The sequence below is a fragment of the Acanthopagrus latus genome, chromosome 17 (assembly GCF_904848185.1).
Source record: "Acanthopagrus latus isolate v.2019 chromosome 17, fAcaLat1.1, whole genome shotgun sequence".
NCBI classification, from domain to species: domain Eukaryota; kingdom Metazoa; phylum Chordata; class Actinopteri; order Spariformes; family Sparidae; genus Acanthopagrus; species Acanthopagrus latus.
The window spans coordinates 6916514-6943775 of record NC_051055.1 but is presented as its reverse complement, the minus strand read 5'-3'; the positions used below and the strand labels follow the sequence as shown (position 1 = coordinate 6943775).

Sequence of the window (27262 nt, the reverse complement as noted above, 5' to 3'; positions counted from 1 at the left end):
GTAATAAAACACTGCAGGAAGTTCCAGCTGTTTAATTGATTGACTTATCCACAGTGGTCTTGGCGCGCAATAAAAAATCTCATTGGAGTTACTTGACCGGCTTCCAGTGTGGGAGCATCCCGTAGCAGCATGTCTCCTGTCTCCGCGCTGCTGGCCTATGACATGTGGCTGAAGGATTTTTAGTAGGTCATTATTTATGGTGTGGGGATAAGCATATTGCCCTCATCTCATCTGCTATCATCTCCTCTGGGCGGACAGGAGCTGAGCCAACCAAAGCAGGGCGGTTTGCAAGCCTGCTGTTGACCTACTTACACTGCCCAACCACTCACTCTTTGCTCATTTCCACTGTGGAAATAAAATTAGGAGTAATTACAAAGTTCCTGGCCTCTCAGTGTACTGCATAAGCCGCTGGGCTGCTTATTGGAGCGAGGATCGCTGGCACTAACAAGGTCAAGGAGGGTTATTAGAGATGATCGCACACTTATTCACGGCATGGGAAGGCATTCAGCAACGGTGACCTCGCGTGCATGACCGTCTCGCTGCTTTAGTATGGAAATGTAATACTGCGCACTTTTACTTCTGCTTTCTTGAATTTCATTCTGTTTTCTTATTTAGAATGCCAGAATGATGTTCATCAGCGTGAGCACAGAGAGCAGAGGAGTGACAGTGAGCGGAGTGGATCTGATGCAGCACCTGCACCCTCCTGGATGACACTGTATCCAAAGGCACGCTGCAGTAGAAGCTTTTGGTGCTCAGATTAAAGTGGTAATCTGCAAATCCGCTGTTTTGATTTACTTTGGTGACATATTTGGCAATGGTGAAAAGTAACTACTGTACACAAGTACCATTCTAAGTACTCATACTTTACTTGAGTATACCCGCTTATTGCCACTGTAAACTTATATTTGACTGTATTTTGGGGGAAATACTGCTCTTTCTATTCTACTAGTAAAGATTGTTGTTACTAGTTGCTTGAAGATAGTGTTTTTTGCCTTAAAAATCTTTTATCTGTTCATGAAATATGATTCACTGGAGTGAATTAAAGAACCAGTGCAGAGGATTTAGTGGCACCTCATTGTGAGGTTGCAGAAAGCTGAAAGGCCCTCCCCAGAGCCAGCGTTGGGTTTGTCTGTTCAGGGCTACTATAAAAACATGGCAGTGCAACAAGGTGAATTCTGTAGAAGAGGACCCTGTAGACCTGTAGATATGAACACGACAATTCTTAGCTTCAACTGATAACTAATTAAAACGTAATAATGATTATTCCATTCCTTTTTTTCCCCCTTAATCCTGAACACTAGACCTTTCAATTCCCCAGCAGCATACAAAGTTGTTCAAGCTAGCTCTCCTTGAAACAGCATCAACATTAAAATTCTACTTTCACATCGATGCATCCATAATAACTCAACAAATTAACATATACCATCATAAAACACATTGAAAGGGACTGTTCTGTATAATGCTGCAGTGCTAGTGTGTACATCAAAAACAGTGTCACTGTCAGTGCTGGCAACATGCTAGTTAGCTTAGCATGTTACTAGCTGGTTGTTGTTAGTTAGCATGTTGTTCACTGGCGGTGTTAGCTCGTGATGCTACAGACAAGACAGTGAACTCTGCTATGTGACGTAGGAGGCTTGTTTGGCCAAATTCTGTCAGTGCAGGCAAAATGCTAATTAGCTTAGCCATGCCTAAAATTTTCTCAAAGTAAAGCCATTTAAATGTGCTAAGTGAGGTTGACTCTGACCCCATTACTTGATGATGAGGGTACCTTGGGGCAATTGGCATGAAACAAATTGAGAACAACTGTCTTGGAGACCAACATTAGCTGAACAGTGTTATCTTGATTTGGAGGGCTGTGTTGAGTGGTGTGTGTCTGGGAGGTTGGAACACACCGCTGAAAGTTCAACCAAGCACCAGTTACACCTGAGGAATTTACACACTTGCCATGAACGGTATTAACTTTATGCTAATTGTTGCTAATTTAAGTTCTTCCACCACCTCTTGCGCCTGTGGTTTTTGCTCCAGTGTTTTTGAACAGCACTTCCCAGCTATGGCCTCCCATTGAAAAATTGTGGAAGGCACTGTGATGTTTTTTTCCTGTGCATGGCGAATTTAAGTTTCTGTAGGCAATCCTCTTTGCTGTTTCTTTCCTCCTGTGGTAGACATTGCTCAGACTCACCTGTCCAGTGTAGGCAAAGTCCAAAGCGTGCCTCAGTCCAACGCTGGTCACTCCTTGCAAAGTCACTTCATCTGCCTCACTCTCCACCATGCACAAGCTGAACATAGCCTGACGACACATACAGTAGCCAAAACATGGAGGGTTAGCCGAGGGAATACCACATCACAGATATTTCATCTTGGATAATCTTTGGTTAAACAGAGAAAAAAAATTGTGCCATGGGACATAAAAAAAAAAAAAGATCAATAATCCCAGAGACGGATGCTGAAATCAATCCAGCTTTGGTCTTCCACTCCCTCAATGTTGATCATATCGGTCGTTCAAGTATAAACAGACTAAGATGTTGGTTTTATATGCCCGTGTCCTGAAAAAGCAGCATCACAGTTAATCAAAACCTGCCAGACACAACATCCTGGAGCCCTCCTGTATTGATTTACCTGCCTCGGGCCCGGAGGTCAGCAGCGATAAATAGCACAATCAGTACTGTCTGTGCTACAGCCTCTCTGTCTTTCCCTCCCTCTGTCACACACACATATGCACGCCACTCCGCATGTGAAATCAAAGCGGTGGACGCAGCGTCTGCGGTCCGACCCCGCTGTGCTTGAGTCCAGCTTGCTGCTCGCTAATCAAAGCTATTGGCTGGTGTCACACCATGAGGGGATAACAGAGCCATTGATCAGGGCAACCAACAGAGCGCAGCAGCACGGAAGGGGAAAGACGGAGAGGCGGATGGTGGGTCAGATGTGGCCAGATGTGATGAAGATCGGTCTTTTCATCAATGCCGCGCTGCAATGATATGAAGCTTTTAAGGTTGCGGTTAATATTCCTTTTCTGTATAGCAAACAGACAACATAAATTGCTCTTGAAAAGTAATTCCAGCTGCTGTCTGTTTCCCACAGTCTTCCTCGCCTCAGGATAGTGATCTAGTTAACTTGCAATTTCACGTACTGTATCTCTTTAATCACAGTAGCAACTTGTAGCACAGTCACTCTGCACTATCTACAGACTGGTATATAAACAAATTATAAGCTTTGAAGACCCTCCAGCATCTCTTTCTGTCACAAAAAACGACATTCATCCCTCCCATATCTCGTCTGATTCTCCCTCAGTCACAGCAGCCATGAACTTTAACCTGGCCCCGATGCCCCCCTCTCCTCTGGCGAATGGCCCCTCTTTATGGTGAGGATGATGGGCGAGACAGGGCTGGCTTGAGGCCATGTTGTGTTTTAACCAAGGCCTGCACGTCTCTCCTCAGAGCTCAGCCTTGTTGATTCACCACTGCGCTAATTAAAAATCCACTGGTCCACTGAGCACAGGAAGGCCTGCGGCTAAACCTGGGGTGTGATGGGATGGCTAGGCTGTGGCCAGTGCGCGCGCGGATGTAAAACACAAAGTTGAACGGGGACAAAGGCCGGACGTAGGAAAGTAAGAGCACGTGCAACAGAGGAACTGCCCACGCTTTGCACGTTTGAGCCTGTGACGCTGTGTGTGCGTGTTTGCGTGTGAGTGGAGGGGCTGAGGGCAGGCACTCCGAGAGCGTTCGCAGAGCTGTTTGCCTCCAGCAGTAACGCTCCTGACCTTGGTGGAGGAGCCGAGGGAGAGCCGGTGGTGACGGATGGCTCCTCCGACTTGGGATATAGATCCGGGACAGAGACACATTGAGCCACAGAGCTGCACTCGCTGCACACTGCAGTCCTTTCACATGATGCTGCAGTGGGGGCGCAGCGCTGCAGTGAGCCTGACCTGCCAGCACAATTTATGTGTGTGTGTGCTTCTTGTGATCATAGCAGAGAGGACTCATGACTCCCTCACGCTATCAGGGAAATATTACCACATTCAGTGAGGTTTTTTTTTTTTTTTTTTTTTCATGTCTGAGTTAATTACTAGTGTCTCTCTGGGGGCCTGTGGCCACACGTCACAGAAATCGTAAGTGATTATTGCAGAAAAACTGCTATTTCTGAAGACCAGTGAAACTACAAAAACTTGTGAAACCACATCCGGACGATGAAACACGAAACCTTTCAAAGACGCTACTAGATGTACTGATAATATTCTGTTAAGTTAGCATGTGGTCTGACTACAATGCTGCATTCATTAGTTCACTGGGCCTCAAGGAAAGATAGCTAATGCAGGCTAAAATGTTGTTAGCAGGCTGAGACGATGACCTTGTCTTAAATAACAATGTTCTCTTCTTTAGAATACAGACACGAGTAGAAAAACAAAATCGTGGTCATGTGATTGGCTGAGTGCCGATCATGTGATGTCATCCTCCTCAAGAGGCCAAAATAATATGACTTTTTTGGACCTGATGATCTTGTTGGGAAATATTAAAGGTCCAATATGTAAGACTCTGTCACCTTTCCAGCTATAAAGGCAACCTATCGCAGTGACTGCTCACTGCTACTAACTGTATGCTTCCTCTGTATATCTTGGACTGAAGACTGCTCGCTACTATTAGCATGTTAGCTCAGGGGAGTGTTGCTGTTTACAACACTAATACAGGAGCTTTGGACCACTGGAATAAAAGGGTTGACCCCCTGCTTAGGCACTTGCATGGTGTGTCCCTGCTTCATGTGTGGAGAAAGGCTTGCTCCTGAAATGCCACACATGGAGGAAACAAATGTTCATGGGAACATTATCTGCTGTGCAAACTCAATTTCTGTATTTTTGTCTGTTGGTGTTAGTGTTGTGTTTTATACTGTGCTACACAATATTTCCGTTTCCACACATTCATGGTTGCTATTCAATTATTAAGATTGAATTAAGTGAGACTGTAAGTGATGTGTGTGCACAATTACGCACATTAACTAGATTAGAAGCCTGCTGGCAGTGAACTTCATGTGTTTTTCTCTGTACCCTGAGATCCATGAAATCTAAAATTATATATATATATATATATATATATATATATATATATATATATATATATATATATATATATATATATATATATATATATATATATATCATACAATACATATAATACCTTATCCATAGGGTCATATCCTATCTTACAAATATTATTCTTCAAAATGGAATTCTCTTATAAAGTACATTAATTTATGGGTATATGTTACTAAAGGTTTTGAATACATACTTGTATGTTTGACTATTATAGTACCTTTACTGTAAGACACATACAAACCATATCACCATATCACAGTTTTTTGTTGTGTTTTTTGTTCAATTTGTCTGATAAATCATAATAAAACAGTCAGTTCCCATCACAAAAGGCAATAGTCGAGAACAACCTGTGGGGTTCACCCTAAAATGTCTGATCAGGATCAAGGCTAACTGTTAAAAAGCTTTCACTATTTGTAAAAATATTTGTTGCTATGACAACAGCTCCTGATAACTTCTAAAACATCTTTGTCAAACTGAAAAGTTGAGACGTGTGTCAAATCATCAAGAATCAAATCAACGTCATTCAGTCGCTTCCATTTTAGAATAAACAGATATAATGTGCAAACCCCTACATAGTGCATGTATGTTTGTATGTATGGTCGAATTGGTTAATCTGATTCACTAGTGTTTCTTTCAGGGGGAGTGTCTATGTTTTATGGGGATCCACTGACCTCCACTGACTTCCACGGACTCCACGCCATGATTCTAATCAAACCGTGACTCGAGAGAGGACCTTTGATGTTTTTCACACACAGCAGCAGCATCCTGAGCGGAGGGTGAGGTGAGGGGTGCTCTGCTGATTGGAATTGCCAACCTCACCGCTAAGACGCCACTAAATCCTACACATTGGACCGTTAAATATTGTGAAGAAAATCTGAGCTGGTGTGAAAACTTTTTGTGCCTGTAAATACATTGAAGCGAAACCCTCAAACTTACAATTCGGGGTTCTGCCCTTGATGTAGTGCTGACTGAACTTTGATTGACCAGAAGTGCTGTACACCAAATTGCCCCTCATGGGTCGATTTACTCTAAATCACATTATCAGATATATTGGAAGGCACAGAGGAGTGATCAGCTACAAGTCCTGTGGTTAAAAATAACACATAGTCCATCTTAAAGTAGCACTTTCTTCATAAACAGACCGAAGTAGAACAGGTTGTACGTACAGCGTGAGGCATTTGAGCATTTGAGACGGTAATAGCTCCTGATATGAGCTCTGCGCTGTCTGCATGGCTCACAGACAATACTCCTCTGTCTGACAAAGAAAGCAAGGAGATTCAGTCTGTGTATGTGTGTGTGCGTGTGTGTGTGTGGCCGCTCTCGCTCAGGGGAGGGGCGCGATGCTGGTGTAACTGATTTCAGACATCTTACTAACGTGACGGCATCGGAGGAGGCGGGTGACACATTCGGGACAAGTCCCAGGTAAACAGCTCGCGCCCGGTCAGGTATTTCATTACACCTCCCTCACATCCGCTGGGCAAGGTAATGTGTAATAATCACTGCTACATGTGTGTGTCTGAGTGTGAGAGTAAGGGGCAGGAAGAGAGAGAGAACACGGCCGTTATTCATGACACAAGTCACCTTCATGTCCTCAGTAAATGAACTCAATGAAACCCAGCGGTGGAGTCAGATGACAAACTGAAGATAAAGTGGTTAAGCCCCTGCAGAGGAACAAGGGAGCGGGGTGAGTTTTCTTGCTTACTGTAACAGGCTGATCTAATAATCCGAGTGCTGGAACAACAGCGCTGCTTGGCTCAGCTCGGGCTTGAAAGAGCGGCATTTAAAAAAAAAAAAAGAAAAAAAACAGAAAGGAGAACAAAAGTGAAGAGGACGAACAAAAGGAAGAGAGGAGTGCGACTCGCCCACCCTCAACTCTCTGCACTGAGAAGCAAAAATAACCTACACACACACACGCTCAGACACAGAAGGAATAATCCCTGGGCAACTTGGACATATTTAATCTGCCTCTCATTTTCAAGAGGGATTAATTTCTTTTTCCTAATCTGCTCAGTGTCCCTAAATCAAATCTCATCGGTGCGTTTTTCCCCGCACGGCCCGTCTCCTGTCTGGTTGTCTGACAGCCCGAGTTTACCTACAGCCACCTCTGTGGCTTAACTAGGATCAGACTGAAGCTGCCAAGAGACCACGTGAAAGTCAACACCAGGCTGGGAGGGTGAAGGATGATCTGCTGCAGCACTATTTACATTGGTACCATCTGTACATACAAGCCTGCTTACATTCACAACAGAAAAAACCCTCATATTTAGTTTGTAAAATGTACTTTTCGTTCTTAGCAACATTGTGGAGCCCCATAGGCCCCGTGTAAACCATTAGTGGTCTGTGCAGATGGGTTTTTTTGGCCGTTTTGAACAATCTACCAGCCCTGAAGATGGTTACATAACACGTTATTGTCACCTCAATCACATCAGTAGTGGACTACGCTGCCTGACTGATACCTGCTTTTTATAGAAACATCAGCCGGTGCAAATCCTTTCTAGCAGTCTAACCGCTGTACATGGAAAACACATGAGATGTGTGTTTAATAATAAAAAAAAACACACACACACACACAGTTAAAAATGCTACTTTGTAAGACAGATACGTTTTCATGCACTATAATCTATATACTACGGTACAGTACTCACCCTGAAGTAATCGCTGCATGCTGCCAGGACGGCTTTGTGGGCATGGAACTTCTGCTCGCCAGCGACCAGGGTGACGTCACACAGCAAGCCATCCTTCCTCTGCTGGTTGAGAGCAGCAAGGACCGAGTCCTGGTGTGACTTTGACTGACAGAGCCTCTGTCCTGTCAGCATCTCCCTACTGCTACACACACACACACATACACACAAAAGATATGTTGTTTAAGTGCTGTTAGATTAAACAAAGTGCTATACAGTATAAATGACACTGATGATAATATTACAACTAGCTAACTAACTGTGGCTACAACAATTACTACCACACACATTCCTATTCGGGAGAGGCTGCCTAAATGAAAAAAAGCGTTATTTGTTTTTTTTTGCTTACTATGCCCTTACATTGAATTTGAACATGTGGTTTTAAAGGATTCTTGTGTAAGATATTTGCTAGCAGCATGGCTCTAGGGATAGCAGTTTGGGTTTTTTTGCCCCACCATTTTGGTCCAGAGAGACTGAAACATTTGAATGAACTGTCATTGAATTTCACACAGATAGCCATGACAAGAGGAGGAACGTTATAATGAACAGCCTATTACTTAGGTTGTGATGACCTTTAACTTATGTTTAGTGCAGATTAGCAAATGTTAAACGGCTAACGCAACAATCTTAAATAACATAAACAAAAACATGGTAAAATGTCAGCTCAGCATTAAGATTGTGATTGTGAGCATGTTGCCATGCTAGCGTTAGCATTTAGCTGCAAGCTCTACTGGCGTTAATGCTGCTGAAAGCATTGTCATGGTTTTTGCCAACTTCTTTATCTTTTTGCAATTAGCCATTCCCTCCCTTGTCCCTATGTCACAGCACTTGCACAACCCCTTTTTTTTCTGGACAGCTCTCTTTTCCTCTTTCTTTTGTTCAAGCGTTTTTCATCACTTAGTGTATTTGGTCATTTAAACCACAAATGTTAGCAAGATATTGCAATAATCTCAGACATCATGACATGAAACATGACAATATCTGCCAAACATCAGAATTAGCATTGTCATTGTGAGCATGTTGCCATGCTAGTGTTAGCATGTAGGTCGAAGCTGCAGTTCGGCTAATGTTGTGCCTAACGGTGTGGCGAGTTGCGGACGTTCATGTCTTAAGATTTCAGTTTCAGTCCTTGTTGGAGTAGTAGCGATTTTTATGACGGAGCAGTTCCTCTGTAAAATGTTTACAAAATATCTTTTTGCCTACATCATGTTTTGATGGCATTATCAGTCCGTGAACTTTGTAGGCCACATAGTATTAGCATCTTGTGGAGAGGGCAGTAGGTCCTACAAGATGAATAACTAAAATGTAAATTTAAAAATCACATAATAAAATGAATAAGAGTTAGTAAGTTGAATCAAATCAAATTTAATGTTGACAAAGTGACACTGTCCTAATCACACAACATCCTTTGCCACAAATGACACATTCATTATGTCCCCACACTAACAAATAACACTTTGCGCACATTAGTATGTGTCTTACAGTACTAAATAAATATTTTTTACAGTGGACGTGACAAATACACGGCCTACATAACACATCTGAAAGATCGTGGCTGACTGGCTGACTGATGGACTGCTGTGGATCCGTGTAGCACCAAATATACCCTGTTTTTCCAAGCCATCCTCAGTCCCTCTCCACTTGTACTCATCCATCAGCAGCATGCCACCCTGTCCATCCAAATCCATCTCTGTCCACTTACAGTTGCAGCAGTCACTCTAAATGCTGCTGTCTGCCAGGAGGCTTGCTCTGTCACCTTCATGGTGACGGGGTGTAAGACAGAGGAAATAATGGGTGTGTGGGTGGGTGCGTGTGCGCGCCGTGGGCCAGAGGTAGGATGAATGATGAGTCAGGCTGTTTGTTTGGTGCTTGGACTCTGCCGGCGGGAGGAACCGGGGAGAAGAGGACAAAATTGCCGTGCTGGATGATGGGGAAGGGAAATTACACGATTTTACAACTCAGAGATGGAGAGGCGGTGTGGGGGGGGTTTGAGGAAGGATGGAAGCCTTCGGTGCCCTTGATGATAATATATAGTAGAAAATATCTAGATGAAAATATTATCATGCAACTTCCATCAGTTTCAGAGTATGGTCTTGCTCGATTACGCAGTACTTTATTAGTAATGTGCTATCATAAAATTTAGAGGCAAGGTTTGTTCAGAGAATGCTCAAAATTGAAGCAGCAGAGGTTGCGATGGTATTCCAACGATGCAGCCAATCATCACTCTAGAACTTCATGCCCCCAGGCTCGCAATTCAAATAATATGGTCTCCAAAGTAAAACAAAGATGACACAGCCACAGAGGACATAACAACTTGGAACTTTATTTCAGGGGTTGAATAATGACCTCCTATGACTACAAAACTGAGTTTGTTTTACAAAAAGTTTCATTTTAAAGGCACAGTGTGAACTACGTCTTTAAGAAGCAGGGATTGCTGTCTGCCAGTGTATTTTTGATACTGCTACTCGGGGACACCGAGGTCTGAAATCCTGCAGATGGTTTAACTTGCCAGGATGCAGGATTTGCAAGATGATCATCTGATCTCAAAAAAAAAAAAAAACAATCAGGCCAAGGTTCAAGCTATGCACTTATGGCCGAACTACCGTGGTTCAGACCAATCAACGTGCCATGAGGGTCTGCTGGCAGCCACATGCATGGTTTAGATGTGATGACAGTGAGAGAAGCGACCGTTTGTTTGAAAAAAAAAAACAAACAAATCAATGGTGGCTCCATGGGAGGTTAGGATAGATGCTGCTAGCATCAGTTACATCAGAACTGGAGAGAATTGTTCATTGAAGGGAGCACAAAGAATGGCAATAAATTTGTTTCTTAATGATTTTTTGAAAGTGCCTGCCTATTACCAAACCATTTGTGAGGGCGGGTTTTCATATTGTTCTGAATAACAAACCAGTGTGTCTGGTTCACATGGTGCCTTTAAAAAAATGTTTTATTATAACAGAAAAGGTAGGCAGATTGTTAAAAAGGTCTGGAAATATCCTTTATTGTTATCACCAAATCCCGTGAATAAAGACGAACACAGGAGTTGACCCTGCTAAAAAGTGTCGCCTGTGTAGCCACAGCCTGATATATGTTATTCCACTATGCCATAGAGCTCCATTGTTATCCCAAGTCAACTGAAAACACAAAAGTAAGCCACCAGCTGCTGTAAATACTCACCTGCGCCGCATCTCCACAGCCAGAAATAGACCCAAACAGATACACAATATGCTTCTGTTGGATTACAGTTTGTTGAGACTTCAGTGCTGAGCTGTCTTAGCAGGAGCTCTGTTTAACTATTTTTTTTTTATTGATTTATTTATTTTATAAAATATTATATTCATGACCCATTCCTATAAAATTCTGTCAGTAGACTGTATGTTCACTTGAAATGAATGGGTTTGAGCCCGAGAGCTACAGACAGGCTGTGCTGACAATATTGAGAAAAGGACTAACATGTTGTCAGTTTTGATCTGTTCCTGGGATTTGTTGACCGCGATGAAAATATAGAATACGGCACTTCTCTAAGTAGGATTACCCTTGTCTAACCGCCGCTGCACAATAAGCTGGATAAGAACAGAAAGCCAGTGCAGAATGCACACTGCCAACCGGTGCTGCAAGTAAAGATTATTTCCATTACCATTATTACATAATCTGCTGATTATTTTAATGATTAACTGTTTAGGCGTTTAGTGTTAAAAAAATGTGAAAAATGCTCATCACAGCTTCCTAAAGTAACATCTTTAAATGACTTCGTTTGATCATCCAACAGTCCCAAACCCACAGACTCTTTACTTACTATCATAACTGACAAAGAAAAGCAGTAAATCTTTACATTCAAGCAAACGTTCGACCTTTTGTGATTTCTTTCCATCGACTAATCAATTATTCCATTCATCAGCTGGTTGCTGCAGCTGTGCTGGCAACCCCTTTATTGATGAACATACTGATCTCACATATAGCACGTTACTCAGCACATATCATACAGTAAGTGCAATTGATTTTTTTTTTATTTATTTATGTTTTTAACCTTGAGCATGCATGTCTTGTACAGTATGTCTAGACACTTACCTGAGGCTGGGTTCAGAAGGCATGCCCCTAGACAATGGAAGAGGAGATGGCGGTGGAGGTGGGGTGACGGTACTGTGTGGCTCTTGAGGACTGCAGTCTCCTCACTGGGAACATACATCAGCCTGATAGGACAGAGCAGCACGTCAGCTTTACTCAGTCCATCCACTCGACCCAGCCGCACTGTGACAGCCTCCGGTACGACGCGTGAAGGGATGCAACCGCCCGTCAAGCCCAATGCTGACTTCTCCCTTTCCCGCAGACACACTGCTCTTGACTTTGACGATTTCCTACAGCTGTTCTTTCAAGGCCCTTTTTCACCTGCAGCGCAGTGGCCTGCGACAGCCACAGGCACCTCGGAGTAGGGACTAAACAAGCTCAGCACTTCTACAAAACAAGCTGGGAGTCCAAATTACAGCAGGTCCCTGTGGTGTAGCTACAACCTTGACATAATGTGCTACACACCTGAATCTGATATCCCTCCCTGTCTCTTGCAGGATAATAGCCGGCAGCTCAAGAGGGAAACAGAGGTCAGCACAGATGCACTCAGAAATCCAAGCTACTCTGGATACTCTGATTGAAATACTACTTACTTACTGTACACTACAGCCGCCCCAGGTCCTCTCAAATGGCTGTTGTGCGGAAGGAGGCCTGTGCAGGTACGTGGTTCACCTTAAGTGTAGACAGGAGGGCACTACTGGCTGCTCTTGAGCATAGTCCCCAGACAGATCTAGTTATTGATCTGTGTATGAGTGACCTTCAGACGCATGGCCACAGGCGACTGCTCACGACTGATGAGGGAGAGAAGGAGCTTATCCTGTGGTCCACTGCCAAAATCAGGCCAACACATGCGCATATTTCACAGCTTTTCCTACATAAGCATATCATATTGCCTGTGTATGTGGTTTTTGTTTGTTTTGTTTTTGTTTGTTTTTTTAGTATGGAGAATTAAAATCAAGCAAATGTTCATGGAAACCTTGTCTGTAAATCAAGTCAGGAGTACAATTAGGGCTGATAATCCATCCTGCATTGGTCATTGCTTCATCACACATCCTCAACTCAGGTAGTTCATGAAGTTCTGATGGCAAATGGCATTAAATTCAGTAACAGCTCTCACACCTTCTAGTTGGGGGGCATAAAAAGCCTCAGAACTGATTAAACATATCCGGAAGGTGGATATATTTAGGATCTGATAATCACAACAAGTAGGCCATTGTTCCCTGCTAAACACTGTAATCTCCTGACTGAAAACAACCACATTGGTAGATAGATGTTGTCTTTTTACGCACAACAGGCAATTAGGAGCTAGGCATGAAAAAGCGCGCACCTGATGTGCGGAGAAGGAGGAAGGCTTGGGTTGTCAGACAGGGCAGGCACCATTAGTGCATTAACTGTCACTTTCCCAAAAGCTGCCAGCTGTCAAAAGGTCTCCTAGCAACAGGCCAGCGCCTCGGTCCACAAAACTATGAGCGCGGTGAGCAACCTCCTCCGCACGAGCACAGCGGATCCTGTTGCATCCATCACGGGGCGCACGCAGGCGATCCGCACCGCAATCTGCTTTTTTAGGGCACCGTGCGGCTTTGCGGGAATTTACTGTATTCGGCTCCCTCTTGTTTTAATACACCACACGCTTACGCACCTCATATGAATGTGTTCCGATTCGGTCCCGTCCCCTCTGGCGGCGCCTTCAGTTTTGAAATGTCATTTGATGTCCGAGGCTGGTCTCTTCCTGCATCCGCGGCGGGAGGAACGAGGAGCGCTGCGGCGAGCAGATGCGCTCAGCTCTCACGGACACTTTGTTGGTTTCCACTGTAGCACCTAAATTGTTACATTATAACCCCGCCTTCTCCACGGCGGTCACATGAATGTGGACAGAGAGGGGATACAGCGCCCCCAGGTGGATAATTGCGGCACGGCACTTTGTGCGGATGCCTCTGTTTGTTATATGTACAGTGAGATTAGAGCCTGCAGGGACACCAGGGGTCCCCAGAGGGTTTCTGAGGGCTGTACAGAATAAGTGAGTATCGTTTGATTAATGTTACTGTCATTTAACACCATAGTACTCCAACAGGGACTGACTGGTAGACTAGTAGACTGACTCCTATTATGACTTACAAAGCCACTGTTATATTCACTTGTTATTTAAATATGGTCTGTTTTGGTTCAATAAAGACACTTAACCAGTGCGTAGTATGCATTTTCTTATAGACTATTTTATGGCTGCATTTCACTACTTTTTTAAATATCTGTCGAGTATCCCTGTAGGCTGGGTTTAAGTACGTTTCTGGCTAACTTGATAAATATGTGACTTCCATCAAGCGTTATGAAGTAAAACTACTGTACACCAGCACCGTTACCCACTTTTTCTTCATATTTTCAAAAAATAAGCGACAGCACCTCTTTCTGATGTGGGTGGGGGGAAAGCAGATATTGTCTGGATCAATAGACAAGGTGACTTTCGTCAACAAATCCCTGCAGTCTCCCTGACACTTCTGGTCTGGGACTGTCCCATCATTCATCTGCCGGGATGCTGCTTTCACGTGCTCCCCGTCAATCTCAATTTTCTGCCGCTGTAGACGCATTGAGATATACTTGTGTTTCTAGCACTCTTCTGAGAATTTAGCACGGGTTCAACCTTCAAGACTTCAAGTGACACGCATCTTTTACTGCAATAAACTGGTTTCACAAATGTGATTTTACATTTAAGTAGCGTATCTATTAAATGTTCACATCGGTGAATACGACAATCGTGAGCTCTCCAACTGCACATGAAGGCAGCTTCACTCCACAGCAGCCAGACAAGAGAAGACGGAGAGCTGTGCTGCGGCTTGTCGCAGGAAACACGCTACCAAATTCCCCACAGGATTGCTCCAACGGGTATCCATGTAGACAGCTGTTACATGGACTCCGGGGTAGTTGGTGGTGGTAAGTGTTTGTGTCTCGTTTTTATTCCCTCTTTGTAAACTTTCTGGTAACTTACCGGAGTTGTTTCGGGCCCCGTCCCATGGCAGCGACCGAGGCAGGGATGTTTACTGTCCTCTCTCCCCCCAATTGGCGTCTAATTTACGGGAAAACGTCTTTCCTGTCGACAGACCGAAATACCCTTTCAAGTACTTAGCTTCGGGTGGAAGCTAAAGGAACTTAATACTGTGGGGTTTTTTGCTAACTTCTACACGCTTTTTACACTGGCGTGGTGTTGTTAGTGGTCCGTGTAACAATATTTACTTTGCTAACTTTCATCGTCCCGTCATTGCTAATATGCTAACTCAAAAGCATATGCTAATAACTAATCAAACTGCATCCCTCTTCCTTAGCACCTAAAGGTTAACAATGGTCACTGTGAAGTTTACTTGAGGTACTGACTTTACAAATGAATAGTGCTGTGGTAATATTAAGTAAACTCTCACCACGAGTGATAGTACCAGCGCATGATAATCATCAGGAAATAAAGCACCCATATAAACAACCCATCCCTTAATACTTCAAAGAGATTACTTTTTTCTTTTTTAAGTGAAACTTAAAATACTACTTGTAATAAGACACACGTGCATGTGTTATTACACATCTTCAGGGCTGACATATTTTTTAAAAAGAGTTTTGTGTGATTCCCTATGAAAACCTAAACTGATACGCTGCTTCTGTGTTCACGGGGAAAGTATTACAATCTGTTAGGCGTTCGAGATTCTTGTGAAGGTCTGACAATTAAATGTGAAGTTTTATGTGCATCGACAAGCTCAGACTCATTCTCCCGAATGAGCCTGTATCTTTGACATCCCCCAGTCTGTGTAAATGCAGGTTCCTCAAGTCTGCACGGGAATGGACTAGATGTTTTGGTCCCTTAATTCCTTTGTGCTGATGTGTCTCTAAAAAGTGTGTCTCAAACTGGATGGACCTGAATACTTAATTAATTTTGATTTGATTTATTTAATTTGATTGTAGGTGATAGCATGAGAGGTTGTATGACAGACTGCTTTCATGTGAGGGCTTCAGTCCGTTCCTGTTCTAGAGAGTCTGTAGTTAATTTGATAATCACCTGCAAAAATCTAATCAGCTGGGTATCATGAAGACCGATTGCCATGAAATTTTTTGTTGCAAAGCTGAACATATAAATGCTTCCTTTCTAGGGATGTCGGATTCCTATCTGTGACACCGAGGCACATGCTGACCAATGATGGGAAAGTCTGACCTGCTGCAGTGCCCATCGTCTCAACAGAGATGACCGCAGGAGAAAGTGTGGAAATGTGGATAAGGGTGTGAGCTGGGAGAATTCAACGTCTGGGCCAAGATCTCCTCACACTGAGCCAAAAAGAAACCTGTTCTAGTTGAGACAGAGAAAAAGCACACACAGACCCCCAATCAGCTGCCACAATGCTGCTGCCAGGACCACTGTGGGTGTGCCTGGCTCTGATATGGATGGGAAGCTGCAGTGCCCACAGTCTATTTACCTGCGAGCCCATCAAAGTGCATCGGTGCTTGGGGATGCCCTACAACATGACCTTCTTTCCCAACATGATGGAGCACTACGACCAGGATATTGCAGCTAGTAATATGGAGGTGAGTCCTCATAATGTGACATCTAACAGTTCGTTGATACACTGATTTGTACAAACATTGGTCTTTTTGGGCAGTAACTAATCAGTCTTTTGGATTGCCAATGTAATGTTTTCATTTTTCCTAAAAAGACGGAGTTACCAAACTATGAGTTGCATTTTATTATTTACTTATGTTTCAGTTTTTAAATCAGTTCCCTATTCAAATGCCCCTTTTGTAACACACATTTCTTCATTTCGTTTAGAGTTGTGGTATTGATGTTTATTGTGGTATTGGGTGGGTCTCTGCAAACCCATGCTGTGGATGTGAACAGTATTTAGCTAGACATAAAACGAGGTTAAAACCCACATAACTCTATTTTAAATTCTAGTGGAGCTCCTCAAGGTTCCAAAAGAATGGATTTTGGGCTACAGTGATGACCTAGAACACATTAATACAGGGTATATGCACAGGACGAGGAAACTTTGTATTAAGGGCACCCCAGTTTTTAAAATGAAATTATGGCATTTTGCGTTTCTGCAAACTAAAAGTATGTTCATAGTTGCAGGTGTTACATATATCACCGTGACATTTCTACAATGTATACCATGTTCACTACATGTTTATGAAAGCCAGCTTTCATGTCATGAGGTGGAGGGCTTGATGTTACAGAGATGGCTGCCAAGCTAGAGACAACTGATATTTCCAAATGAGATGTCATTTCAGAACAATTTCCAGACATGTTTGTGGTGACAAAACCAGGTGTTTTAAGCCAAAACATGATGATGATGATCTTTTGTTCACTCTAACAGAGTTTTTTTGTGCCTAGACCAGAGCTTTGTCACACAATGAAATTGAATTTGAACAGAAAGAAACATAAAGTTGCAGCATACAGAAATGTTGAGTTTTAACATATCAGTGGTTTGCAGAAACATACACTGGCAGCCTTTGTCCTGGCGACTGTGTTGGTTAATGAGGTTCACAGCTGCTGACCCACCTTAAAGAATCCCATTAGTCTTGGTTTCCATTGAGAGATGTAATTATATTGGCCTGTGATAGAAAGGCTTCCTCTGCTTGTAAATACAAATTACAATTCAAGTCACATTTAAGGATAATGAATATCATCTCAAAATAATTGCTAGGATTAGTTCCATTATTAGTGCTGTTTGTGGCTTCAGTCTATAAATGTCAGTGCCTGTCAGCCCTCAGAGGCGCATATTGAGTGAACCATAATTACCATTTTGTAATGGTCATCAACAGGCAAACACAATTTGCCAGCCCGAGTTCATCCACAGATCATGTCTGATTGTTACAGAACATTATTTAGTGAATAAAGTGTTGGAATTGTATTAGTGTGCACGTGATCTGGATCTGTCACTTACTTTGAATGATCAAAAACACATTTTGAAACTTTAGAGAACACATTGCCACATTGTAAAATAATGGGGAATGAGTGTAGAGGGGGGAATATTTCCCTAATGACTCTGCACATCAGGGTTCTTTAAAAAGAAAAAGAAGATTTAGAAAAAAACATATTTCTTTGCTGAATGTGCTACTGTACAAGGTCTGAGAGTTGTTTAACACACTGTACATTTTTTTCTCTGCAGTTGTCTAGCAATGATTTTCTATTCATGTGAGGCAGTTTTGCACATCAGCAAGGAGAACTTCTTGAAAAATACTCTCATTCATAAGTAAGAACCATGTGAGGTCCAGCCACTGAATCTTCTTATCAAAGTGAGGTGAAGAGATCCAAATATGTAAATGTGGTTCCTCAGTCTGTCATTGAGCAGATGCTTTTCATTTTGGTCTGAAAATGAAAGTGGGATTAAAATCATTTTTTGCTAAGAAAGAGTATATGCTAAATCTCCTTTGTGTTTCTTTTGTTTGTAATCACAAATGTCAAGTTTAATTTCACTTCTCTGTTGTGATTGCGCCCCTACATTAGTGTTTTCGACTCACAAACACTTATGTGTTAGCAAACAGCAGCTAAACAACTTCCATTGTATGATTCATGACAAAGAGTCATTCAGCCAATGTGGAAATGACATGAACCGAAATGAATGCTAGTTAACTAGCTTGCTAGTCAGTAAGCTGGTTAGCCTTGCTTGTTAGCTCTCTAAGCAGACTACAAACAGGACCATCCTCCTAAATGGTAAATTCTATAATGGGACAGATGCCTTGCATTTTTAAATGTTACACAACCAATGCTATCCGCTCCAGTGTGCACCACAAAAGTCACTAACGTGTCTCCTACCAGTGCCAGCCCTGGGGTGTCAGCAGCTGCTGTGGGTAGTTAAGATGCTGTTTCCACAAATATGGCGAAACAGTTGTTAAGCTCTTCAAAAAAGTGGAAAATGATGTCCAATAGTTGCGGTGACATTATTCAAATGTATATTTCCTCACACAAAACCCCCTGGCCTTCTCTACCATGCAGACCAACAGACCAACTAACTGTTGTCTTGTGTCCCTCGTCAGCAGTAAACTCAGTTTGTGTAGTTGTTGCATCCTGTGTCCTGGCATTCCTGAAGGCCAGGGTTTGGGTTACACACATTTGGAGTCAGAGTGTTGAGCATGAACAGTGATCTGTTGAAGGAGTCTTTTGTGTATCATCTTGCAAAGGTAGCAGGTACAGGCTTTTTATTTCACAGTGAATCTGGCCACGGGCAACTTCATCGACTTTGTTGTGAGGGGCCTTTGATTTCTGGAGGAAGGGGAGGGACACACCCAGCCTCACACAAAGCTCAGCCTGCATACCACAATGACTATTCTCTCTCTGTTAATCACTCACTCATTTCCCCCCTGTACACAGTCTTACCTCTGAGGTCCTGTCTCCCAGGTGACAGACTTACACTCTCTGGCCTACATTCAACATTACATACTATACATGGATCTCTTTGAAAGTGTGCAGTGATTTATGACAAAGCCCTGACGCTATAATCAGGAAGTCTTCTGTATGGGCTCAGTCCAGCCTATCAGTAGGATTTTCTGGAGGAGGGATAACCTTTTTCTGCCCTTGGTCCCAGATTCCGCCCATGTTTGGCAGCTTTTGAAATAGAAAAGTTTGAAACGTTATACAGCGTAATACAAAGAGTAACTGGCGTACCAAAACAGACAGGGAACATTCAAGGGTCTTAAAAAGTTCAAGTGAAAGTTTGAAAAGTGCTTTTCTAGCCATTTTTCGACTCATTTAATCCTCAGAGTACTTTGCTCTGAAATTCTCTGCAGAGGATTTTACCTTTAAGACCAAGTCAGCCCGACTTGTACCACTGATCCTGGCTAAAGGTTTCAGAAATGAGGGCAGTTTTTACAGTAACTCTGTTATAAAGCAAATAGAGGTCAGATTGTTGAGCAATGGGCAGCTCATTGAGACGGAGTCCAGGACCTCCACATTAGAGAAACAAGGACGCTTACTGTCAGAGGGGGCAAGCCCCGGCCCCACAGACGTGGGCCTGCTGCCAGACTGGATTTCAGAAAAAAGAGAGGAGAGGAAACATTGAATAGTAGACTGTGTTGAGGTGGATGTGTGTGTTTTGTGTACAAATATTAGCATTATAGACTGAAATCTGTCTGTGCATGTTGGTCTGATAATGGTAGATGAGGTTCAAACACAAAACTCTAAATGTCCACATGGTTTAGTGCAGTTGTAAGTGAGCAATGTATTTTGGGTGATGGAAGTGGCTTAGAGGCAATAATAAAGGAGCCTCTGCTAATCTAATAAGTATACACTAATTTAAAATCCAAGGATTAAGAAACATCAGCATTGATATGATCTAGACCTGTGTAACTGGCATGAGGTTGTCTCCAGCGTAAAGTGGGTATGCCACTGATAAATCCACACACATTGTACTGTAGACACACTAATACTGCGGCTCATCAGCAGCCTAACCTATCAACAGCCCCGTGCATTCCAGCCTTCCTGGCCTGTCGTTGTGTGTTTCCAAATGTCCGTTCACTCATTTCCTGCCACCTATACCACACCCCCCACATCTCAGTTCTCGAGCTCTTGACCAGTGTGTTGAAATGGAAGGATATGGTTCCCAGCCGGTGAATGGGCTCCTTTGTGTGGCGCTATAGATCACTGCAGATCAACAAAATACAGTAAATACTTAATGTAGAGCAGCGATTCCTGACTTTTTTCATTTGTGACCCCTTAAAATGAGCTCAAGTCAACTTGATACTGATCATCATCACTTCTATATGTTTGTGGTTTATCACAACCATTTTCCTCTTGTTTATCCTGTAGGGCCTTATAGGATTATTCAGTATTATTTAACATCAACCCTGTTTTCCCAAGTTTTTGTCAAAGTGACTAATGTGGGATGCAATTTCTGAAATTGTTCCAGTATTTAGCGAGGCCATCTGCAGAAACTAATTTGCCAAAATGGTATTGGTTTGTTTTTCCACTGTTAAAACAATCACCAACTTTTTTTCTTTCTTTTTTTTCTGATGACCACCCGCTTTCTCACTCCTCTCTCGAAATGATCATGCTGAGCTTCTGTTTATATTTTTTAAAAATGGGGGGATCTACAAAAAGATTTGTGTCAGTAGGGATCCTTTACATAATGTTGTCAAACACACTAGAATAACAATCAGAGCCTGTAAGTGTAAAACTGCAAGGGAATTGTCCATTGCTGCCTGTTTCATATTTGTCTCTTGTAATACTGGACCAATTTTCAGAAGAAAAAAAACACAACAATAATATCCAGGTAGAAAAACACTAAAGTTGCACTTTAAGAGACAGAATGATCTGGTTTTTCACATGAAAAATCAAAGACTGGGTAATGTCTAAAAATATCAATCTTATTTATGTAGTATAAACACTTTTTACCAACTCTATTCCTGTGTTAAACATATTGCAACTCCTTATTCTCATTTATTACCTCGGCACTTTTAAAAACAACTTTTCTGTCTGTTTTCGTCTGTTTGCTCACAGTAGGTTGCATCTTCAAAGGTCTTCTCATGGTCTTACCACTACTACTACTACTCTCCGCCTAAAATGATTAAATGTTTTCAGGGGTGAATCTTGTAATAAATATTTTGCACAGACCCCCTCAGACCACAGTGAGCAAGGTCGTATTTTTTCGGATAAAAGTGAATATAAATTTTATAACTTTTCTCTCTATCTCCAGCCATTCATGCCCCTGGCAAACCTACGCTGTTCTCCAGATGTCCATCAGTTCCTATGTCAAGCTTTTATCCCAGCATGCACCGAGGAGGATAAGGTGATCCGTCCATGCAGAGAGGAGTGCGAGACCGTTATGTCTGACTGCGAGGAGAATATCCGAATCTTTGGGATCACCTGGCCTCCTGAGCTACAGTGTGATAAGTAAGAAAAAAAACATTTCAGAGAAACTTAAGTTAGGAACATCATTGGTTTGAGAGCAATCCATTCATGGGTGTATTTTTTTCCCCACCAGGCTGGAGTCCTGTAGCTTGGTTGATGTGTCAGCACCAGCAACCACCCCAACGAGTACATCATCAGCTAAGAGGGACCTTGGCTTCTGGTGCCCTCTGCAGCTTAAGACCAAGCCGGGTCATGGATCATCCTTCCTGGGTGCCCAGGACTGCGCTCCACCTTGCTCCAACATGTACTTCAAACCCCATGACATCGAATTTGCAAAGAGCTTTGTCGGCGTGTGCTCCATCATCTGCTTGGGTGCCACGCTCTTCACCTTCCTCACTTTCCTAATTGATGTCAAGCGTTTCCGTTACCCCGAGCGTCCCATAATCTTCTATGCCGTGTGCTACAGCTTCGTCTCGCTCATATACTTTATTGGTTTCCTGCTGGGGAACAATGCGGCCTGTACCAAAGCGGCTCATCCTGCAGGTGTGGACACAGTGGTGCTAGGCTCTCAGAGCAAAGGCTGCACTCTGCTTTTTATGCTGCTCTACTTCTTCTCCATTGCTGGTATCGTCTGGTGGGTCATACTCACCATCACCTGGTTCCTGGCAGCTGGACCCAAGTGGAGCTGTGAGGCCATAGAGAAAAAAGCGGTAAGTTTTAATGAATGTGTGGTCTTTGTTTGTAGCAAATGGCAGGAGAATACAGTAAAGAAATATTAACATAAAATGAGCAAATGAGGAATTGATCTCTGTTTTTAGGTGTGGTTCCACTCTGCAGCATGGGGGATCCCTGGGGCATTAACTATCATGCTGCTGGCGCTGAACAAGGTTGAAGGAGACAACATCAGCGGCGTTTGCTTCGTGGGGCTCTACGACCTGGACGCCCTGCGCTACTTTGTTCTGGCTCCTTTGTGTGTCGGTGTAATAGTCGGCCTCTTCCTCATCCTGGCGGGCATTGTTTCTCTCAACAACGTCCGCCAGGTCATTCAGCATGATGAGCGCAACCAGGAGAAGCTGAAGAAGTTCATGATCCGCATCGGCGTGTTCAGCTGCCTCTACTTGGTGCCACTGGTTACCCTGTTAGCCTGCTACACCTACGAACAGAGTCACCGCAGCACCTGGGAGAACACCTGGATCAACGACCGCTGTCAGGAGTACAGCATCCCCTGCTCCTACAAGGTAGCTGTCGATTATTCACTCGCTGAAGGTGTAATGGCTCCATACTGATAAAGGGGGAAGGACACAAAAGAAAATGCTTTCTAACGTGTTGTGTTGCTCACTTACTTGGTTGATGCTGTTCAGAAATTCCTTTAATAGTCCTGCAAACAGGGACATCTGTTGAGCAAAGATCTGCGTCTTCCTATGGCTGACTAAAAGCAAGTACAAGGCCACTGTTAGTGTGTGTTTGCTTGTGATTTCTAATCTCAGAAATTGCTAATAAAGGCTCAGAAAGGCTTAACATTGTTTTCAAGGTGTAAAAACCTTTTAGCTCAGCCAGCAAAAGTCAAACAATTAAGCTCTAGGTGCAGTGCCATGACGAATTGAACAATTATAATAATAATAATCAATTTGACAATTTGTCTTTAAACAACACCAAAAAAAGTCTCTGGAAAATCTTTTATGATCTCTACAGTATTATGTTGAAAAAATATGGAAACACCACATTAAAACAGTCTTTGTAAGCACCATTTCAGCTTTGACCATAAATATCCATTACAAAAAATGTCTCTAAATCAAAGGGCACAATTTCCTGAGCAAAGCACGCCTGATTGTTTTCAGAATTATATAACAGTCCAGACTCCTGTTCCTAAATGGTCCGCTTCATGTGTGTAAAAGAGAAGTGCCATGTCCAGGGTGAAATTTAGTGCAACTAAATATAAATATTTAAGTAGATGTTTTTAAAGATGCCTGGTGGTCTGTGTTAGTTTCTATTCGTTTTGTTCGTTTTTTTTTTTTGTTTTTTTTTACAAAGGCAGCTTACAGAGCAAGAACAGGTCAAATGCAGGCTAACCAGTATAGACAGTCTGTCTACAACAACCAGCCACAACATCTTCAGCAGTGAGTCTCTCTATGTCATCATGGCAAAATGTGGTCCCGAAGACACAGAAGCGATTCAGACAGATTTGTTAGATGTTTATGTCTGTTTGATTGCCTGCCTGCCTGTCTGTCTGTCTGGGGGCACTGAGTATAATGTAGTCACTAGGTCGTTATTGATTAGAATGGGTGTCGTGGCTGGTGTGGTACCATTGGTCCCCAGTTGTATTATATTGTATATCTATGTATATCATTATAGTGCATTATTATATACTTCAGTTTTAAAATGGTTGTCCATTTACAGTATAAACTACTTTTACTCCAAAAATATATTCTGTAGTGCTGTACATAAGCCATGATATACTGTCGAACAGTGTGAAAATGATGATGAAATGTCAAAACTAAAAGAACAATGTAAAAGGAAATGACACTACCTCAGTCATTTGTTAAATGTCTATCTGAAGCAAAAAGTCAAAAAGCTTGATTTTTGTCTTAAGTCAGAAATTTGCTTAATTAGTTACACACACAAAATCACAAGGATTCTTTTAATGGCCTGCTTGTTTCAGATGACAGAGCTCGACCGGCCGGATCTCTCCCTGTTTCTGGTGAAATACTTAATGACGTTAGTGGTGGGAATATCTGCAGTGTTCTGGGTCAGCAGCAAAAAGACGTGCTCTGAGTGGGCCTACTTCTTCAACAGGACCCGCAAGAGAGAGTGAGACCATATTTCCAGTCCTGTCACATTTTCAAATTCAGTTTCCGTGAGAAGTCAATATGTTGTGTCACTGTACTCTCCTGTTCTCTGACCAACAGTCCCATCAGTGAGAGTCGCCGGGTGCTGCAGGAGTCCTGTGAGTTCTTCCTCAAGCACAACAGCCGCGTGCAGCACAAGAAGAAGCACTACAAACCGAGCTCCCACAAGCTCAAGGTCATCTCAAAGTCCATGGGCACGAGCACAGGCGCTGCACCATCAAACGCCTCCACCTCCGCAACCATAACCAATCAAGGAACCTCTGCGCTGGGCAATCACGAGCCTCATTTGCATGGATCTGTATCTGAGGCCTCGGTCAGGGAGCACCTGGATAGGGGCACCTCCAGCCGAAGCTCCAGGAGAGGGGAGAGGGAGAGGGAGGGAGGAGAGAGACGGAGCAAAGGTGGGAGTTCCAGTAAGGTCAGCAGCCGCTCAGGGAGCATGCACAGAGTCCCAGATGGGAGGTAAGAGAGACAGAGGTGAAATACCTCAGCTAGAATTCTTAAATGTTCCATCTTTTATGATTGTGAAAAGCAAATGTCAGTTTAACACTTTGACTACACATTTATCCTTCATTTTATGATAGACACTTCTGTTGTATTTCAGTTCTGTTTAGGAAGCTTTGTACTTTGTACAGTTAGCCTTTTTTGTCAGTTAATAATCACCAATAATCTGCATCCTTGTTGGTTTAGGATGACTCCAAGGAGCGAGCTGTCAGATGCCAGGCAGCTCCCCACTGGACAGCAGCATCCAGCTTTAAACCTATCACACAGCAGCAGCATCCAGGGCTCCGCCCACCAGCTGGTGCCCCGGGTGCCTGAGGAGAACAAGGACACAAAGGACAGCAGCTGCTGAGACATCTGACCAACCAGTTTATCTGTGCATCCATCCATCCATCCATCCTGAAACCACTTGTTCATGTATCAGTTTTAAACCATAGAACCATTTGTATTATACTTCATATAAGCTTCATCATCACATTATGATTGTATTGGTTACATTTATAGTCAATGAATGTTTCAAACGCAGTATGTTCAGAATCTGTTGGTTTCAGCGGAGAACCTGAGGGTGCTGGATTGTTCCGTTAAATGACGGCTGTGTCTTTGAGCTTTACTTGGCTTCTGTCCATTTAGTGTATATCTGAATGTTCCGCTGCTGAATCAGCTGCTGTTTCCCACCTATACATCTACCAATGGTCACTTAATTTTTGTAGCATGCATTTAAAACGTTAGGTCTACGGTTGTGTAGCTTGTTAGCTCCATGGCATAAAATGCATACTAGTAAACAAATTCAATATTTATGTAAACATTCTATTTTTTAGAAATGAAGTCTTTCACTGGGTAAGTCGCTACACTGAGTGTTATCTTAAGAAAGGTCATGACGTCGCCAAACAGTCAAAGTAAGGAGAGTCTTCCTGTGGTTGGTTATTTTTTGAATGTCTTATTGTTTTTCCTGGAATGATGGTTTTTTTCTTCAAACCTCATCTTGTAATACACACAGTGTGCTACTTTACTGCTTTGAAAAAAAAGGGCACACTTAAACTTGATGTAGTTGATTTTTAGACAGTATTGTAATGGTGTTTTTTATTTGACAAAGTTTTACTTTCTCTTGTTCCTGTTGTCCAAACACTTAATGTGTGCAGAGATGTCTTCAAAGAAGTGTCCTGCGTATCTGATAAAGTATAGCTTTATAGTCTTCTACAAGAATGTTCTTCCTCTGAGTAGTTCCATATCTTAAAAGAAGTTCACAGAACCTACAGATGTTTTACATGTGTGACAGTGACCTGTGATCTTGCTGTAGGTATAAATTCATGTGATTTTGGATGAATTAAGGAAAACAAATCAAACCAGCTTTGCACTATGTGTCATTAGAAGCACAAACAACTAACTATTAAGTATGACTAGTCATACACAAACACAAAAAAAGAGAATTTGGGGCTTCGTTCAGGGCTTATTTTTATAACATATGGCTCGTGGCCTGGACCATATATTTCTTTTAAGTACTTCCAGATCAGCACCTGTGATGTATTGGAGAACCTGTCATGCTGGACTGTGTTATTTGCAGTGCAAGGGGTTTATTCTTCCCTTAAAGGTGCAATATGTAAGAATTTGTTCACCAACAGGATATGAATGAACAGTGTTGGCATCATGTCAAAGACATCTATGTATTTGGTTACAGAGATATATGTTGAGGTCAGCATGCTAACCTTACCACATTGAGTAAAAAACAACACACATCCCTGCTCCGAGCTCCCGGTCCAGGCAGAGTCTGCTAATAGAGCTGCACAGTTAACTAAGGTAACTTGCAGTGGCTACAGTTAGCAGCTACAGTTAGCAGCTACAGTTAGCAGCTGTTAGCATTAACGCCACCCCCTATTTGTCTGGAGCTTGAATTTGACCGGCGGCCGATTCTTACGTACTGCACCTTTACATGTCTTTACCTTTTATATTTGGGAGTCACAGGACAATTCCAATAACACTAATTAAAAGGGAAATCGTTGTCAGTCTGTGTCTGTTGTGTACATACATGTATGCTCTTACTCTGGCATGTGGACGGGGGTCTTTTCTATAATGTATCTAGACTTGGTGTAGTCTATGAAATGCTCTATACGACTTTTGTACACTTTTTTGTACTGTTTTTTATGTAGCCTATCTTGTCAGTTGAATTTTGTATCAATCCAATTTAATTTTAATAAAATATAGATGAAATGACTTTTTCGAAGAGTCAGTTTTGTAGTCTGTAATATAGGTCTTAACGCCACAACACAAGAGGAAC

The 27262-nt window shown here is 42.6% G+C and overlaps 2 protein-coding genes across 6 annotated transcripts in view; one reads left to right on the top strand and one right to left on the bottom strand.

The window, feature by feature from the left end:
* Window positions 1-13965, bottom strand: part of klhl32 (kelch-like family member 32) — a 31161-nt gene extending 17196 nt beyond the window's left edge. The window contains exons 1-5 of one of the 5 annotated variants that reach the window (XM_037075929.1): window positions 13157-13295; window positions 12423-12620; window positions 11833-11954; window positions 7729-7909; window positions 2180-2287 (exon numbers count right to left, since the gene is read on the bottom strand). In XM_037075929.1, the coding sequence (XP_036931824.1) occupies window positions 2180-2287; window positions 7729-7909; window positions 11833-11855 (312 nt within the window). In that variant the 5' untranslated portion in view covers window positions 11856-11954; window positions 12423-12620; window positions 13157-13295. Of the gene's footprint in view, window positions 1-2179; window positions 2288-7728; window positions 7910-11832; window positions 11955-12422; window positions 12621-13156; window positions 13296-13468 lie in introns of those variants that run through there. The other 4 variants (XM_037075928.1, XM_037075931.1, XM_037075927.1 and 1 more) reach the window with 4 other exon arrangements.
* Window positions 13966-14616: 651 nt separating this feature from the next.
* Window positions 14617-27198, top strand: LOC119005701 (frizzled-6-like). The gene is made up of 8 exons (XM_037073563.1): window positions 14617-14754; window positions 15954-16383; window positions 21489-21685; window positions 21777-22353; window positions 22462-22881; window positions 24303-24451; window positions 24550-24951; window positions 25180-27198. Exons 2-8 carry the CDS (start codon window positions 16198-16200, stop codon window positions 25340-25342), a joined length of 2094 nt encoding a protein of 697 aa, XP_036929458.1. The 5' UTR covers window positions 14617-14754; window positions 15954-16197; the 3' UTR covers window positions 25343-27198.
* The last annotated feature ends 64 nt before the right edge of the window (window positions 27199-27262 follow it).

Bases quoted from the DNA above. Each gene is read 5' to 3' on its own strand.
- LOC119005701 (XM_037073563.1), top strand. From the start codon at position 16,198: ATGCTGCTGCCAGGACCACTGTGGGTGTGCCTGGCTCTGATATGGATG. The intron at 16,384-21,488 runs GTGAGTCCTCAT...CTCTATCTCCAG, and splicing joins TTGCAGCTAGTAATATGGAG to CCATTCATGCCCCTGGCAAA. The intron at 24,452-24,549 runs GTGAGACCATAT...TCTGACCAACAG, and splicing joins AACAGGACCCGCAAGAGAGA to TCCCATCAGTGAGAGTCGCC.